This window comes from Sceloporus occidentalis, unplaced genomic scaffold, assembly GCF_023333645.1.
Source record: "Sceloporus occidentalis isolate IW3139 unplaced genomic scaffold, rSceOcc1.0.p SCAF_5, whole genome shotgun sequence".
NCBI classification, from domain to species: domain Eukaryota; kingdom Metazoa; phylum Chordata; class Lepidosauria; order Squamata; family Phrynosomatidae; genus Sceloporus; species Sceloporus occidentalis.
Window position 1 is genome coordinate 3,742,168 of NW_028316985.1, and position 18,639 is coordinate 3,760,806.

The following is an 18,639-nucleotide window of genomic DNA, read 5'->3' on the forward strand; positions in this document are numbered from 1 at the left end:
AAGTAAATGGATACTACAGTTCCCTCCTGGAAAAAGGAGAACTCTGTTCTTGTGAGCCTTTTGCTACGCACAATTCCAGCCAGCGGAAACTGAGATGTCATGAAACAGCCTCCCTGACAGATTCTTACCAGCAAGGTAGAGCGTGTGGGAATTCTTATTCTCTGGCACTTTATCTGATCTCTCGCAGGGCTGCATGCCAAGGAACTTCACAATGTTGTTGACAGCTTCTGCATTCAGAGAGGGTTTCAAAAAGAGCTGGGTTAGCCCTGCCTTGTCTCTCGGGTGCAGTCAGATCCAAAGGGTTATCGCAGGGTTTGTGAGACAGGAGACAGTCGCCTCAGGAAGGGAGGAACTGGGTTACTACTGGCAGCAGGAGAGCTGTGGTTCTCTTCTTCCCATTTAAACTAAAGCACAGTCTTGTGTGCACTTGTATGTTTGGTACTTTGCATCAGCCCTTAAAACAGAATCTAAAAAATCTCACCTCTAGGACACACTTGGCAGCCTGACCCATTTTTAGAAATTAGTTTTAACATACAATCATGATGATGGTTATGAAGTACATATTAAAATGCAAATCAAAGTAATTATACTATTAAAACACACATTGATTCATTTTAAAACATTGCATTAAGAATGAAGAAGGTGTAAAATATTCCCCCCAGCTTGGAACTCAAAAATAACTTGCAGTCAGCCCTCCATATCCATGGATTTTCTCTATCCATGGATTCAAGCATCCATGGCTTTAAAATATTCAAAAATTACATAAATTCTGAAAAGCAAACCTTGATTTTGCAATTTTATATAAGGTACACCATTTTATTATCCATTGCATTTAATGGGACTTGAACATCCACGGATTTTGAGATCCAAGGGGTGTCCTGGAACCAAATCCCAGCAGATACCAAGGGTCCACTATTCAACAGTTAAAATGGACATAGTTAAAGGTTAAACTACCAGAAAACAAAAAAAACAGTTAAAATATAAACTGTTTTAAAAACCACCACCAATGAAAGGCCACCGCATTATACAAGGTCTGTTCCTACTAAAAAAATATATTTTTCAAAAACCTGCCAGAATGAAAAAGGTCTTCTGCCTGCAAGTCTCCTATTTTTCCTTGGAATAGGTCACAAGTTAAAAAGAAACAATGCCATTGTCTCACCGTCCAGGGTTTTAATGGTGCTGAGCGCAAAGGTCTCCTCTTTCTCGTAGTCATCCCCCACTTCCTCCCAGGCTGCTGCAAAGTTCGGTTTCAAGACTTTCTGAATGTGGTCAGAAAGGGTGAGCTCTAGATCTTCCAACTGGCAAGGAAAGGAATTTTAGCACTTACAATGTAGAATCCCCTTTTTACATTGACAGATAGATTGCAAAGGAAGGTACCCCATGCCCTCATGGGCAGAGGACACATGGCAACTTGCATTCAGTTAATGACATAGGCACATATAAGTCCACCTTAGGCCTGTGTGTCTTTTTTCAGTCATTGCATGGATCCACACAATCACAGAGCTGGAAGAGACCTTGAGGGCCATCCAATACAACCCTCCAGCATGGGCAGCACCAGGGAGTGTGAGGCTTACCACGTATTCATCATCATAGCCATCTTCATCTGGCACTCCAGTGTTGGGGTCACAGTCTCGGACAGTGAACTTCATTGTGCAACTGAAGGTGCAGGCGACTACAGGTGAGAGAAGGAAGGTGCAAAAGGGGCATGTGTTCAGAGGAAGGCCTGGGGCCAGGCCAAGCCAAACCTCCCTCCACCCAATTCTCACATAATAACCGAATCAGAAAGGAAGATGGTAGTGCCTCTGAGTGGCAAGCATCAGTCATGCCTGGTGGATCTCATGTCAGGGAACAGCAAGCCCATTCCACGTTTTAGGCGAGATAGCCACCATGGCATAGTGGTTTTGAATGTTGGACTACAACTCCCATCTTGGCTGTGAAACCTTGGGCAAGTCACATTCTCTCAGCCCCAGGGGAAGGCATTGGCAAACCACCTCTAAAATCTTGCCAAGAAAACCCCATGATAGGCTTGCCTTAGGGTCGCTATAAGTCAGAATCCACAATTAAAGGATTTATCCAAGCTGCTGAATTTAAGAATCACAGAACCACAGAGTTGGAAGAGACCCCAAGGGCCATCCATCCAACCTCCTGGGATTTTTAAAAACATAATATACTTTTTTGGGGTGGGGGGTGGGGGGCTAAAATGTCTCCAATCATAGGGTGGCCCAAGAGCAGCCAGGAAATAAACCAGAATTTGACAATTACATTATTAGTTGACTTTCATTTGACCACGAAGTAAAGGTCTCTCCTAAGCCTAAAACAGCCCAGGGTCACTCAACAATGATTCCCAAACTCTGGTCCTCCGGGTGTTTTGGATTTCAGTTCCCAGAAGCCCCAGCTTTCTTGACCAATGGTCTGGGATTCTGGGAGCCAAAGTACAAAACATCTGGAAGGCCAGAGTTTAGGAATCACATCACATGGAAAGATTGCATTATAGGGAGGTGGAAGCTTGCATTTTTAGCAAATGAAATTGTTTCCCTCTTAGACATGGATTTCTGTAAAAGTATACTTGTGTACGTTTAAACTCTGCCAGGGTCAAATCAAGATCTTGATTAGAAACACACAAACAACCCCCTCCATGACTCCCCAAATGGAGTCCTGGGTACCCATGTGAACTGCTGTGGAGTAGGAAAGGACCCTCTTTTCCCATAGGTACCTGCAGTGGGGTCATCCAGGGGCAGACGGATAAGTGTGTAGCATATCCCCGGCTGGTTGTAGGGGAGGCTTGGGGCTGGGATGCAGCGGAGCACGTCAAAGGCTTCTGATGGCTCCATTTGCACTGTCACCTTTTCCAATAATTGATCGTTGAGAGTATTTGTGCAGTCAAACTTTTAAAAAGAAGAGAAAAAACAACGATCCTCAGTAGTTTCTTTGCTGGTTTGGATTGCTATATCCTCCTTTCGTCAGGTCCAAGTCAGGCAGATTACATTGTTACAAAAATATCAAGCATTAGAACATACATCCCTGCCTGTACAGGTGGAGTCTCCCTTATCTGAAATTCAAAAATCCAAAATATTCCAAAAATCAAATCTTTTTTTATAGCTGGCTGTGACAGTGACACTTTTGTTTTCTGATGGTTCAGTGTACCCAAACTTTGTTATTTGTTATTTTAAAATATTGTATAAAACTACCTTCAGGCTATGTGCATATGAAACAAATAAATGTAAGGGCTGTTTGACAGTGGAATGCACTCCCTCGGAGGGTGATAGAGTCTCCTTCCTTGGAGGTCTTTAAACAGAGGCTGGATGGCCATCTGTCAGGGATGCTTTGATTTGGATTTCCTGCATGGCAGGGGGTTGGACTGGATGGCCCTTGCGGTCTCTTCCAACTCTATGATTCTATAATAATGTTGTACTTAGACTTAGGGTCCCATTTCCAAGATATCTCATGACGTATGTACATTTTGAATAAGGGAGACTCAACCAGTACAATCATTATCACCCTTATTTTCTCTTACAGTCAACCAGATAACAAAATACTGCTATAAAATGGTTATGAAAGCTTAGACAGTGAAGAAAGCTGAGAGAAAGAGAATTAACTTATCTGAAATGTGGGGCTAGAGAAGAGCTCTACATGTACTATATACTGTCTAAGGACTAATAAATGAGTCTGAGAGCAAATCAAGTCAGAATTCCCACTAGAAACCAAAATGCCTAATCTGAGGTTATCATTCTTTGGACACACCATGAGATAGCATAACTCACTGGAAAAGATGATAATGCCAAGTAAAATGGAAGGCAATACCAAAAGAGGTAGACTACATTACAAGATGATAAACTCAATTAAGGAAGCCATGGCTCTGAGTTTCCAAGCCAAAAGCAAGGATGTTGAATAGCAAGGCTCATGGAGGTCTCTCCTTTGTTGGGATGCCATAAATTGAAGCCAAGTGGTACATAAAAAGAATTCGCAGATTTTGGCTAGCTTTCCTCACTGCCACTGCACAATCCTGAAAATGTGTAAAACTAGCCTAGTTTATTCTGGCCCACTTCTTCTTATAGCACACTTTGGTAGCAACCCCATATGGCTATTTCACCTGGAAGACAATATGATTTGAGAAGACATGCTTGATACATCGGATAAAATATTCAGTCTCTGCCTCTGTGAGCTGGACCGGGTCAGATGACTTGAAGAGTGGACCTAAATTCTTGAACTCTGGAATGGCTGCCAGTTGTTCTGAAGAGGAAGAAATGGGACTAGAGTTAGCAGGGTGAATGGGGAATGGCTGTCTCCCGTCTCCATCCTGCAACATCTCTGGGGAATGAATACTATCATGACAAAACTTTATGCAATTCTCCAAGTTTTAAGGATGCAGGAGATACTTTTTTTTTACCTTGGAAGATATCGTGCCTCGAAGGAGCTACTTTTTCTGGCTTGCTGGCCACCAGGGCAATCTCTGAAATGAGAAAATACAAATATTCATTAACACTCCCAAGCACTAACACTCCCAACCTGGAGATACAAGACAATCTTGAAATCAGATGACAAATGGCCTTCCAGATGGTGTTGGACTACAAGTCCCAACAGCCAAAGGCGAAAAATGCTGGAATACTCGGAGAGGGGTTGGTGTCTTCATAGGGCTCAGTGGGAGTGCTTTAGCTGAGGGTTCCTAAAAACCTGGAGTTGGCACTACAGATGTACTTGGGCTACATCTACACTGCAGAATTAATGCAGTTTGACACCAGTTAAACTACCATGGCTCCATGCTATGGAATTCTGTAATTTGTAGTTTTGTGAGATATTTAGCCTTCTCTGTCAGAGACCTCTGGTGCCATAACAAACTACAAATCCCAGGTCTGTAGGATGGAGCCATGGCGGTTAAAGCGGTATCAAACAGCATTAATTCTACAGTGTGTCTGCAGCCTTGGTGACCTTTTCTTTCTTCCAACACTGGTCATCTTTCAACACATGCTCCTCTGTTCTCATGCAGCAGCTCAGTCTAAATCAATTATTCCCAAACTTTGGTCTTCTAGATGTTTTTCACTTCAGCTCCCAGAATTCCTGACTGTTAGCCAAGCTGGTTGGGGTTTCTGGGAGATGAAGTCCAAAACAGTTGGGAGGACCAAAGATTGGGAAGCACTGGTCTAAATCAAGGCTAGGGAAACTGCAGTCAAAGGTTATTAGCTATCTCTTCCCTAATCCTTTACTACTGAGCATCCTGGCTGGGGAGCAGATGGATGGCCAAAGGTTCCCCATGCCTGGTCTAAGCAATCCAAACAGTTTGTCAATTTGCTTAGATTTATCAGTGACCTGACCTCATCTGATGGAGGAAGCCAGCAGAATAAAATACCCAGGAACAGATTTATCAGAAGCTGAAACTTATCCAATAGGAAGATTACAATTATGTTGTTGTTATGTGTTTTCAAGCTGACACTGATTTATGGCTTACCATCTCCTGCAGTTGTCCCTCACCTCTAAGCCTGGCAATAAATGTGACTCAAGAAAGACTTGGCCCTCACCTGATTTCTGCTCAAAAATGGGAGCAGTGGCAAGTGGCACAGACCTCATGTCGAAAGGTTTGTCCGAAGGCTCCAGTGTGTACTGGTGCAAGGCCTTTTCCATCCCTGGGATGGAGACTGTCAGACCTGTAAAAGAAAGAGAAATTCAGTACAGATGCCAGTCACAGCTGCTGGTGAAACATAAGGAATAAACTCTTCTAGAACACGGCCTCATAGCCCAAAAAACCCACAAAAAACTATCAGTACAGTGAGATGATCACACATGAAATGGTAATGATGCTGTGGAGCAGCACATAACAAGGGATCTGTGGGTGGGCTTCACGAGATTTGTGAATTGGACAATATATATATATACTTTTTTCTTTCCCATTTCTTTCCAGTAACTTTGAAAATTGTCTGGGCAAAAAAAAGCCCACAATCTCTTTTTGTGTCAGATTACATTGTTAAGGTCTTGCTTCACAGCAAACAAGTGTTCAGTAGCACAGGATATTACTATTCACTGCCAGGTAATGTATGAATATAATTATCACCGCATTATGGGGAGGCTTTCCACAGCTCTCTCCCAATTCTCAAAGGGGTCTTGGACCTCTCTCCAAAAGATTTCTAAAAACCACTGATATGTTCTGTTTTATTTTTGTATTTTTCATTGCTAATCCGCCATCTGCAGCTCTAAGATGAAACAGTTCATCAGTACAGTTCAACAAATTATAATACAATAACATCTTATCTAGAGATGTAACATTTCTGAAAATTTTGAAGCCATGGGGAGGGGAACTGTTTTTCCTTCCTAGAAGAAAATCAGACATTTTTGAAAACAATGGAAAACTACATTAGCACCCTTTGCAGATTCAAAGTCACTTTAAAATACATACAATTCTTGCTATATAATTGTTTTGACCAAAAGATATCATGTTTGATACAATAAAAGTACAGTTCAGAAAATAAAAAATGACTTTGTTTCCCCTAGATCTTCAGTTTTAAGCCGGCAGAACACTCTCCTTCCCATAAAAAGAAAAAAGAAGGAAAATCCAAGATTTGATTTGATACTACAGGCAGTTTTGAGAAATGGAGGCAGTAGATTTGTAAAAAGCTTAGGTTAAAACATTTTATTCATCATCCTAAAAGATTAATATTTATTCCCCCCTCCCATTTTTCTTGGGGGAAAAAGTTTCAAGGGGGGGAGTGAAAGAACAGCCTTTTCCATGCCAACACTCCCCACCCCCGGCCTTTCACATCTCTAGACCTGCAACATTTGGATAAAGCAAATGAATTTATAGACCTGGGTGGCCCTAGCTAGCACCAACCATTGAAGATGTATGCTGCATTCAGTGCCAGCTGCCTCTGCTGCAACACATTCAGGTAGAAGGTGGCTCTGTCTCGGACCTCATCGTCACTGTCCATCATGCACCTGCAGGTAGCCAAAAGAGAAGCAAACCAGGATATGGTGGCTCCATTCAGGATCGTGTCATATCTCAGGATTGTGTTTACCTCACTGCTCCCAGCAGTACAACCCATAAACTAAGCTCTGGGCATTTCCAAACACCACTTTGGAACTGTAGCTTCAGAGCAGTGTTGTTTAGTGTCAGGTCAGTTTATAAAGAAGTTTTTTGTGGGTTTTTCAGGCTATCTGGCCATGTTCTACAAGAGTTTCTTCCTGACATTTCACCAGCATCTGTGGCTGGCATCTTCAGAGAAGAAACTCTTCTAGAACATGGCCACATAGCCCGAAAACCCCCCAAAAAACTATGCATGCCAGCCATGAAAGCCTTCGAATTCACAAGAACACTTTACTTTTTAAGTTCAAAGGCCATGAAGGAAAGATTACCTTTGTTTAGGGAGTAGGGAAAGGCACTCTGTACAAGTACAGGAGTGGTGTTTTTATTACCTGGTATCTTAAAAGGCGGGGGGGGGGGGGCAATATTAAATGGCCATGGTTGAAGGAAAAGGGGCAGGAATATGCAAAAATAAAGCCAACAATTGTTGTGTGCCTTCAAGTCATTTCTGACTTGTGGTGACCCTTAGGTAAACCTATCAAAGGGTTTTCTTGGCAAGGCTTGTTCAGAGGAGGTTTATCATTGCCTTTCTTCAAGGATGAGAGTCTGACTTACTCAGGGTCACCCAGGGGGTTTCTGGGGATGAGTGAGGATTTGATTCTTGATCTCATGGAACCCTAGTCCAACACTCAAAGCTCACAACTCTCTCAAAGGGTTTTCTTAGCAAGAGCAATTCAGAGGAGGTTTGCCTTTGCTTTCTCTGAGGCCAGGCAGTGCAAATTGTTTGAGGTCACCCAGTGGGTTTCCATGGCCAAGCAGGGATTCAAAGCCTGGTCTCCTGGAGTCCTAACCAACACTCCAACCACTGCTCTACACTGACTCTCTATAAAGCCAACAGTACCTCCGGAAACATTTTCCTCTTTTTAGTCTTGCTAACCATGTTTTCCTCGCTTTCTCTTTTTATAAATGACTACCTTTATCCCAAGATAGTTCATATGCATATGCTTGCTATTTCTACCTTTCTGACTGCTGGGTTTTAATCCTCTTTACAAATTAATAGACAAAGGGGGGGGGGGGGAATCACCTTTCTTCCAACACTGAATGTATGCTTCCAAAAGCCCAACTCCCCAACCCTAATAAATGCCATGGAAAGCAAATTTTCCAATACATTGTGACAGAGGGTTTCTTGCCATTCCTGAAGAATCCACCACTAAAGGAGAGAAAAGTGTAAATTCTGAAACATTTATCAGGTTTGAAATGTCTCACCTCCTACAAAACTCACCTCTGCAAAAGTACAAGGACGCTGGGAAGCAGGTTCTCATTCTGGGCCCCAAACTTTGCCAGGGCACTGACGGCCGCTGTAGAAGAAGATGAGAATCTGTAGCCAGAGGCACACAAATGTGTTTTCAAGGTAGCCCAAGACCAAACCTGAAACTCTTTGGTGGTTGAGGATTTGATCACAGATGGAAGGGGCCCCACCAGTCCCTCTTCACTCTATGATTTTAGAAACACCAGGAGTACAACCATGCCAACTCACCAGCTCGGACAGCCTCATTTTCCAGCACCACCCTGTTAAAAATGAAGCGGATGTACTTGGAAGGGGAGGGAGTCCGTGGCCCTTCCTTGCCGAGGAGATGGAGAATCTTGGTGGCCAGCACCGTGTGTTCACAGTCCTCAATGAACTCGCAGAGGTGAGCCAAGCCCGACTCTTTGCTCTCGGGGTTCTCCTCAATGATACTGATGATGCAGTCGACAATGGCTCGCTTATACTCGAAGCCACCCTGTGGCAGGAGAGGGAGAAAATGAGCAGCACAGGCCAAGGGCTGCACTCTGAATACAAGCCAGGACTACACATTCAGCTGACAGCAAATACACCATCCCACTTAGTTACAATTTTTAATTGCACAGAACCAAAAGCACACCCTCTTTGATGCATGAGGAGGTTAATGTGATCCTAGGGAACATTCATGGTAGCCATGGACAATATAACCCTTGGAAGAAGTATGCCTCCACTTCAAAGGGATTCTTAAAAATCATATCAAGTTACATCTGGAATCCTGTGTCCAGTTCTGGGCACCGCAATTCAAAGAGGACATTGACAAACTGAAGCGTGTCCAGAGGAGGGTGACCAAAATGGTGAAGGTTCTAGAATTCTTGCCCTATGAGGAGAGACTTAGGGAGCTAGATATGTTTAGCCTGGAGAAGAGAAGGCTAAGAGGTGATATGATAGCCCTGTTTAAGTATTTGAAGAGGTGTCATGCTGACAATGGAGCAAGCTTGTTTTCTGCTGCTCTGGAGACTAGGACACGGTACAATTGATGCAAGCCACAGGAAAAGAGATTCCATCTAAACATTAGGAAGAACCTCATGACATTAAGAGCTGTTTGACAGTGGGAGATGCTACCTCTGAGTATAGTTAAGTCTGCTTCTTTGGAGGTTTTTAAGCAGAGGCTGGATAGCCATCTGTCCGGGGTGCTTTGATTGTGAGTTCCTGCATGGCAAGGGGTTGGACTGGATGGCCCTTGTGGTCTCTTGCAACTCTGTGATTCTAATGAAGTCCTTGCCAAGCATCTCATAAGTTCAAATGATAAATAAAGACTGCTGTTTGGTGCAAAAAAAGAGGCTTCTTTTGCTCTGGCAGCAGAAGAACAAGCATATCTAATGGTATGTGATTGTTTGTTTCAAAGCTCCATGGTGGTTTTTATTAGCTGGAGCTGACTGTGGGATCCTGGGATTGGAAGTCCACCACAAATAGAAGATACCAAGTTCAGGAAGACTAATTTAGGCCCTGTATAGACAGACCATTTCGTACGTACTCTGTACATACTAGGGTTGCCTGGGGGGTCTTTTAGTCGCCCACAACCCTAGTACATACAGAGTATGTACAAAATGACGGCGCCCTGTTCACTGGCAGCAGAGCAGAAGGGGGGGCAGCTGCACCTCCCATGGCTGAAGGTATCTGGCCGTCTCACCAAAAGGAAAAAGAGTTCTTTAAATTTTAAACAGTGTCATGGAAAGACAGAGTAACCTACATCATCTCGGAGCATGTTGGAAAGGAAGGTCATCATCACGCTGTGTTTCCGTGGGTACTTCTGGCACAGGGCACTGATGGCTTGAACGACCACTACCTGCAAGAGGCACCAAAATTTTTATCATTATTATTTGGAAGCTGGAAAGATTTCCCAGGAAAGTGGTAGGATGGTAGAGGCTAGTGCCGGAGGAGTGAGAGGGAGCCAAGAGAGCAACAGGCTGAGGTAGCAGAGTCAACGGTGAGCCACAAGGATGCATGGAACCCTCTATGGATCCAGTGGGAAGGTTCACCTCCATCTTGGTGCCCCAGGAATCTCTGTAGAACAAGAAAAAGCAAACCGCAGTCTGGGAGCCACACGTGCTTCCCAGGGCTGATTTTACTGGCCAAAAATTGTCCCAAATGCCCTGAAAATGAGAGCATTTTCACTGTGTTTTTGGACTTCCTGCATCATGTTAGACCCTTAAAACAAGAAGTGAACAAGAAGTGATTTCCATTAATTTCCTGTAATTTAAAAAACAAAACAGGCCTATCCTGGGACTTAAATGGCCTAGCGGGGGATCCCAAACCTCTACTGGGTGTTTGAGAGCATTTTGAGGAAAAACTAATTTTATTTTATTTTGCATGGGGGCTGCACCCCTCCAAAATCCCTTGTGGGGCCTAGTTTCTGGGCAAGGTACAAAGAGTTGGTTATTATCTTTACATTCACACATTGTTTGGTCCAGGTTACCTACAGGATCGCCTCCTCCTGTATAATTTCCCCCGTACAATGAGGTCCTCTGCCCTCATTTACTCCTGTCAGCCAGGACTAGGCAGCAACTGTTTGCTTGAGGACCATTTCTTCAGTCGCCCTTAGATTGTGGAACAACCTGTCAGGAGAGGTTTGAGAGCTGAATAAGCTGTCCGTGTTTAAAACAGTATGTTTAAATACTAAGTCTCTTCCAGCAGGCCTATCCAGATGATTTTTAAATTTTGGATTTTAAATGTGGGTTGTTTTAATATGTATGTGTCTTATTTGTCCTTTTAAATTGATGTGTGTTTTAACTGATGCATTTTTACTGATGTCATGCATTTGTTAATGTGTTGTTGTTCCCTGCCTCGATCCATGGGAAGAGGCAGGTAAGAATCATCATCATCATCATCATCATCATCATCATCATCATCATCATCATCATCATCTTGTGGCCCTCTAAGCCTCCTACAGTTGCCTACCCTTGTTGTAAAAGAACAGACGTTTGTTGACTATGGCATGCCTGTCTTCAAAGATTATTCTGCCAGAACTCTATTGCCTGGAATTTCTGTCAGGAATTGAGAAACCTTCCTTCTTGTCTGTGATACCTTTGTTTCCAGAAGGGAGATAGATTAATATCCTGAGAGGGAGGAGCAATCTATCTCAGGATGTTCAGCCTTTCACTGCTGAGAAAAGAGATGCTGGTTTTCACCTGTGATTATGTTCATTTCCAGTAGAGAAAGGTTGGCCATCCTGAGATGAGTGCTCCTCCCTTTCAGCCTTGCCATGCTGCACAACTGCTCCTCCCGCTCACCCCTCGGACTCACCTTAAATTCATCTGATATCTCAGATACAAAGGAAGAGATCTGTTTCATGAGCCTGTCCACGCTGCTTTCACTCCCTGTCTTCAGGAGGGTGGTGATGGCCAGGGTGGCAATGCTGCGGTTCGAATCCGTGATGAGGTTTTCTAGGTCCAAATTGCAGGCAGTGACAGCTGAGGGATGCTTCATCGCCACCTGGAAGATCAACCATAAATTGGCATCTGAGAATAATATTTACAGAATGAAAGAGTCCTATCAGGGCACCCACGCTGCTCAGTTGACCCAGAGATTGTGCAAGTGATCCATTTCTGCTTGCCTTGGGTCTGCTCAATGTTGGGATGGGGGCAGCTCTGATCCCCATGGGAGTGGGCTAGTTAATCTACTCTGAGATTAACTCTGAACTTTAAAGGAGCCATCCAAAGCACTAGGCCTACTCCCAAAATAATTTGACACTGTGGACAGCTCCTTTAATATCTAGACTAAGGCCCGGATTTTGCTGCCCCCGATTTCGCTGCCGACTGGATTTCACTGCCCTGTTAACATGAGAGTCATTCACTGACATCACATTTGGGTCAAGCATTTCCTACCATGCTCATGCTGCTGCCTAAACCAGCCGCAGAAGACTGGACTGTTAGATCTTGCCTCTTTCAGATTATGGACAAGTGCCTGCCCTGAGTTCCTCCTCCCTTGGAAGTGAGTAAGTGAAAAATTAAACTCCAGAAGTGGGGAATTGGTGCTTCATTATTATTATTATTATTATTATTATTATTATTATTATCCTTTATTTATGAAGCGCTGTAAATTTACACAGCGTTGTACATGCAATCTTTTTAGTTAGACAGTTCCCTGACCTCGGGCTTACAATCTAAAAAGACATGACACAGAAGGAGAAGGGAGTGGTGGAGGAAAGGGTAAGAGGTCCAGCAGTTCCTCTCTACCTCCGAGGCCTGGACCAAGGCAGATGGACTGGAGGGAGGGCTTGGCTTCAAAATGGAAGGTTAATCTTCATCCAGGGAAAATATATACTCTCAAGTAGGATAATACAAATACAATACATAGCAATACAGGAAATGGTTTGATAAACAGGCACTAAAAGAACATCAGATGGTAAGCGACAATTATGCAATGCCTGGGAAGGCTTCTCTGAACAGGATGGTTTTCAACTCCGTTTTGAAGCTAGTTAAAGAAGTGATGGCTCTTGCTTGTGAGGGAAGAAGGTTCCAGGAGTGAGGGGCAGCAAGTGAAAAGGCGCGAATCCGGGATGGGGCAGAGGAAATCCTGGGCTGGGACAGCAGACCTTGACTACCAGAACGGAGGGCACTTCAGGTACTGTTAGTCCAACTATACAATACAGGTTGAGGTGTTGGTAAACAGGGATCCATGTGGGTAGGCAGTGGGGGAAAATATCTGTGGGGTTCTGCAGGCAGCACACTGGCCACATGATACCCACTTCTAGGCTAAGGTTACTCAGTAGCAGGACTGGAATAGCAGCAACCACTACAAGAGATAGACCCAAATGTGAGGAAGAGGCACAGCAGTGCAGGGAAGTGCTGTTAAGTTAAACATTTTGGACTCCATCCATCTCCCCTTCCTCACCCCAAAGATGTGAAGTTCCTCAGAAATCCTCACCTTATTAAGGGTTCTGACTGCAGCGTATCTCAGCACAGGCTTGGGTGAGCTACAGAAGAGTTGAAGCACTGAAACAAAAAGATAGTCTGTTGGGTGTACCATAGAGGGAGTGGAGCAGGGGGGCTATCATGTGACAAGAGAGGAGACAGGCAATTAGCTGGTTGAGTAAGCCTCTGCATTGCTTCCATCCTTTCATAGGTCAGTAAAATGAGTACCCAGCTTGTTGAGGGCAACTGGCTTACAGATTGTAAACCGCTTAGGGAGTGCTGAGTTCACTGATAAGCAGTATAGAAATGTAAATGCTAAATGCTATTACTATTGGAAAAGGCCTCAAGGGCCATCATGTCCAACTTCATTCTGCCATGCAGGAAAATACAATCACCCCCAAGATGATTTTGTGATTCTAAGATGGCCTTCCAGCCTCTGTTTAAAGACCTCCAAAGAAGGAGACTCCACCACACTCCGAGAGAGCTTATTCTACTGTCCAACAGCTCTTATTCTCAAGACGTCCTAATGCTGAGATGGAATTTCTTTTCCTGTAGTTTGAACCCACTGGTCCAGGTCTTATTCTCTTTCTGCAGAAAACAATCTTGCTCTGTCTTACGTATGACATCCCTTCAAATATTTAAACAGGGCTATCATATCACCTCTTAACCTTCTCTTCTCCAGGCTAAACACACCCAGTTCCCTAAGTCACTTCTCATAGGGCTTCTCTGGACATGTTTCAGCTTGTCAATATTCTTCTTGAACTGTGGTGCCCAGAACTGGATACAGTATTTCAGGTGAGGCCTGGCCAAAACAGAACAGAGTGGCACTACTGGACACTACCCTCCTATTGATGCAGCCCACAACTGCCTAAACTCTTTTACCTGTTGCACCACACACTGTCCACTATCTGACTGAGTAGCAACCCATCCACCTTGAATCCCTTTTTAAAGCTATGCATGCCACTACTATAACTTGTAGCAGTGAATTCCATGGTTTAACTATGTGCTGTGTGCTTCCTTTCACCTCTCCTGAATCTTTCACCACTTTCCATTTCAATGACACCAGCAAAAGAAAGGAAGCTTTTCTGTTGCAGCTTACTTTCTGTGCCAACTAGCAACCACACCCCTTTTGCCTGCTTCTAAGATGAAGGCAGGTCCTCACCTGAGACTGCTGGTGCCAGTTCCCTGGCAGTGCAGTTTGGGAGGTGGATAATGGCAGAGGCAGCCTCATAAATAACCATCTCATGTTTGTTCCGCAAGCAGCTTTCGATGAAGTCAAACAGAGGGTTGTCATGCCTGCAAGGAAAAAATTAAAAGTTTATCACATGTCAAAGTGGACAACCACTGTGCTCAGAAATGGCATTTAAAACTCCCTAAAGACATGATAGCCCTGGCTAGGCCACAATCCCACGGCTTGCTCACATCTCTTGGGGAAACAGGGGCTTGCTGGGGGGCTATGGGGGCTGCAAAATGGAGGCTTGAGAGGCTTCATGTGGTCCAAGCTTGCACTTTCCCAATTTCCTCACACAGCCATAAAGGCAACATCTAAAACAGGCTGCATTCCCAACATCTAAAAAAGGCTGCATTGGAAATTCCTTTTTCCAAAACTCACCCACCGTGTTCACCCCCACCCCCCTTCATATTCCTTAATTATTATCCTTTGCTAACCACACACAGTGGGCCCTTAGCATCCTCTGGGGTTTGGTCCCAGAACCCTTCTGTGCACACCACAATCCAAGGATGCCCAAGTCCCATTTGGGGTAGTAAAATGGTGTCCCTAATAAATCAAAGTTTGCTTTTGGGGATTTAAAAAAAATCAAGCCATGGATGGTTGAACCTGTGAATGCAGAATCTGTGGATACAGAGAGCCAACTGTATTAAGAAAGCCACCACCAATCACCTGTGGTTTCATGAGGGGGCAACTCTGGCAGGCGCAGTGCTAAATTTACACCTTGAGTGTCTGCTGTGGGCTGCATCAGGCCCAGAAATAGCAAAAAGCATTTCAACAACAACAAAACTGAAAGAGACCAGATGCCCAATTTTAGTTTTGATTTGAGGGAGGCTTTCTATCAGGCTTATTCCTACCCTTGACCAGTTTAAAGCTAAAGCTACCCCCCCTGAAGACCCGCCAGATTGGGGGTGCAAGGTTTTTTGGCAAATCTATTATCTATATCTGGATCTGGATCTATTTTGTGGCATGGAGGCGGGAAAAATGTAAGTGGTGAAAATAATTGAGAAGGGAGCATGCAGCCCAATCCTGGTTTAAAACATGATTGAGGATCATATAACCCTCCAAATGTTCTGGGTCTGCACTCCCACCAGTCCACTGATGTGGGAGCCATCTGCCACTCAAACCTCATGGTCCACCCTCATCTCTTTTGGGATTTCTTATGCATAACAGGAAACAAGCTATCCCCTAGAAATACAGCAATACTATTTTTCTGTAGTCTTTCCTTACCCCTCCTCAGACTCCTTCAAGAGGCGGCTGGCTATCCGAATCAGCATGCAGTAAGCAAACTGGGACTTCAGTCCAGATTTAGTGAATTTATTCAGCATCTTAGAAACTGCAAGGCGGTCATTCTTCCTAAGATGATAAAGCACTCCTAAGGCATGGTACTGGCAAGGGAGGGGTGAAGGGGAGAGAAACCAAATATTTTGTTATTCTTGTGTGCATTCAAATCATATGGCAACCCTATCACAGGGTTTTCTTGGGAAGGTTTGTCCAGAGGGGGTTGCTTTTGCCTTTTTCTGAGGCTGAGAGTGGGACTTGTCCAAGATGACCTAGTGGGTTTCTATGGCCGAATGGGGTTTTGAACCAAGAGGGTTTTAAGAATTGAGAGCAGTGGCACAAACACAGAGTTGGAAGAACCGCCTGTCAATGTTTTCGTTCCCAGGCTAAGCATACCCAACTCCCTCTGCAGCTCTGCATAGGGCTGCATTTCCAGACTTGACCATTCTCCTCTGGCTCCAGCTTGGCATTATCCTTCTTAAACACTGTTGCCCAGAACTGGACATAGGACTCCAGATGAAGTCTCACTAAAGCAGAGCAAAGCAGTACTATTACTTCCCCTCAACTAAAGCTGGGAAGAGTAAAAAATAGTATTACTTCTCTTGATCTGCTCTGCTAAGATGATCCTGTTCTCTACTGGTGTACTTTTTTGATTGGAGTGACTGACTCTGGAAGTGACCCAGAATAGGAAAACTATGTTCCATTTGCTCTGATTTCTCAAGGTTGCAGGATCTTTATTACAAAAGCACGAGCAACTACTGAGCTGGGACTAGTGTTTGGTGTTCCTCTATGTGCCCATGGAAAAGACAACCAAAATCCACGAGGAAACACTCCAGAGAAATGCCCATTTATTCAAGAGTTTTAAATAGAAGTTAAGGTACAGATAAACAAACAAAACAACAACAACATATAAATGGAAACAAGTTTAGAAAGCCACCAAAGCAGTGATTGCTTTAGGATGGAAAAAAGAAATCAAATTGTAATAAGTTTTATTTGTTTAAATATATAAAAGAATATATATTAATTGATTTCCTTAGGGAAAGAAGACTTAAGTATATTGGACATAGCAATAAAGAATCATAGAGAATAAAGAATCCATATCTCCAATAATGTCTGTTAATTTAAATGGAATGTAAACTCTCTGTGTGGCTGTTTGTGGAAGAGGGGAAGGGACTAAAAAAAAGTATACAAGATTATGAATTATAGATCATATAATCTGTAACATGTACTATGCAGAATTAATTATTATTATATAGAGTATACAGACCCAAATCCACCCAAATGTCTCCATTCCTATATACCTGCACCATGATGTTGTCACTGGAAGCAGCTTCCTGGGCTTCATTGATCCACCGCTTGACCACATCATAATTGATCTTCATCATGTGCTGGAAATCATTGAACAGAATCAGTACTACTGGTTGAAGCCCCGGCAAATTTCATATGATCTCAGTGTGTGTGTGTTTGTGTGTACACGCATCTTCAACTTATGGTGACCACATTCATTTCATAGCATTTTTAATGCAAGGAATCCTTAGAGATAGTGAGTGTACTCTCCCTTTTTGCAACTCCAGAAAAAGGAGATGAACACAAGAGTGCTGCTGCTGTTACTGTTATTACTGACAGTCTACCAGAACTCTGACAGAGACAACTAAATATATTACAGACTGGTAGATAGGAAAAAACACAGTCAGAGAAGCAGCCACACAGAAATCAACATGACTTGAGATCTTGTTCAGTTACTCATACTCTGTGCTCAGTCTCTCTGAGCAAAATTTATCCACTCAGATGGCAGCTGTGATACTTCATTGCTTACCAAGGAAGACACCAGCGCTGAACTGGACACACTGGGGACTTTGTCGACAATGGCTTGCTTCATGTACCTTTCAATTGCCTGAAGCATTGTTCCCTACAAAGCCAAAGGGAAAACAAGGGTGACACTCTGCTAAGACAGCTTAGTTGCCAGAAATATGAAAAATAAAGAACTACAGAGCTTCTATCTTCTCCATTCCTCTTGCATGTCTTTTGCAAAGTTCAGACAGAATTCAATAGCTGCACACAGACTCCTAAGGAGTTCACTGCTCATTATGAAAATAAGTTTTTAGTCCTCATACTCACAGAAAGAAGCATATCCTCAGTGCCTGTCAACAACTTCAGAGTTCACTAGGCTAAGTTTTTGGTTCTGCATCGCTTCCTGTCACCACCGTCATTTGATATTGTTACATGCCTTCATGTTAGGACATATCACAGAGTTTTCTTGGCAAAATTTGTTCACAGGCTTGCCCTTGCCTTCTCTGAGGCTGAAAGATGCTCACAGTCACCCAATGGGTTTCCATGGCTGAGTGGAGATTCAAACCCCGATACTCACAGTCCTAATCTAACACTCAGACCACTATACCACACTGGCTCTTGTTATGTGTCTTCAAGTCACCTCCTTCTGACTTATGGTAACCCTAAAGTGAACCTATCACAAGGTTTTCTTGGCAAGATCTATCCAGAGGAAGCTTGTCAATACCTTCCTCTGAGGCTGAGAGAGTGTGACTGGCCTCCAGTCATCTAATGGATTACCCTGTCCAAGTAGGGATTCAAATCCTGGTCTCCCAGATTTGTAGTCCAATGCTCAAACCACTATACCACACTGGCTCTCTACACCATCATAGTATCAATTATTCTACCCTAACAGACTGGTAACCTTTTAAAGTAACTGAAGTGTAACATGCACTCTCCTGTTTTCATACAATAGCCCAGAAGAGGTCCATAGGGGCCCTTTCTTCACTCTTGCCTTTTCTTGATCTCATGAATATTATCCGTAGTACCTCAGAGAGTCTTCTTCCATTTTCCAATTCTTTAACCTCAGCAGTATTACAGAAAACCCATTCCTGACTCCCACACACACACACTTCAGGAATATGTGCTGACCTCATTAAAG

At 43.6% G+C, this 18,639-nt stretch overlaps 1 protein-coding gene across 2 annotated transcripts in view; it reads right to left on the minus strand.

Moving 5' to 3' along the window:
• The window catches only part of LOC149311585 (coatomer subunit gamma-2), a 35,191-nt gene that overhangs the window by 903 nt on the left and 15,649 nt on the right, over positions 1–18,639 (minus strand). Inside the window, exons 1-18 of one of the 2 annotated variants that reach the window (XM_089527433.1) lie at positions 17,829–17,930; positions 17,527–17,619; positions 17,012–17,098; positions 15,660–15,817; positions 14,364–14,497; positions 13,215–13,282; positions 11,592–11,780; positions 10,039–10,134; positions 8,544–8,787; positions 8,289–8,364; positions 6,818–6,921; positions 5,514–5,639; positions 4,388–4,450; positions 4,091–4,230; positions 2,714–2,885; positions 1,575–1,672; positions 1,160–1,298; positions 129–227 (exon numbers count right to left, since the gene is read on the minus strand). In XM_089527433.1, coding sequence (XP_089383559.1) covers positions 129–227; positions 1,160–1,298; positions 1,575–1,672; positions 2,714–2,885; positions 4,091–4,230; positions 4,388–4,450; positions 5,514–5,639; positions 6,818–6,921; positions 8,289–8,364; positions 8,544–8,787; positions 10,039–10,134; positions 11,592–11,780; positions 13,215–13,282; positions 14,364–14,497; positions 15,660–15,817; positions 17,012–17,098; positions 17,527–17,619; positions 17,829–17,840 — 2,098 coding nt within the window. In that variant the 5' untranslated portion in view covers positions 17,841–17,930. Of the gene's footprint in view, positions 1–128; positions 228–1,159; positions 1,299–1,574; positions 1,673–2,713; positions 2,886–4,090; positions 4,231–4,387; positions 4,451–5,513; positions 5,640–6,817; positions 6,922–8,288; positions 8,365–8,543; positions 8,788–10,038; positions 10,135–11,591; positions 11,781–13,214; positions 13,283–14,363; positions 14,498–15,659; positions 15,818–17,011; positions 17,099–17,526; positions 17,620–17,828; positions 17,931–18,639 lie in introns of those variants that run through there. The other variant, XM_089527432.1, reaches the window with a different exon arrangement.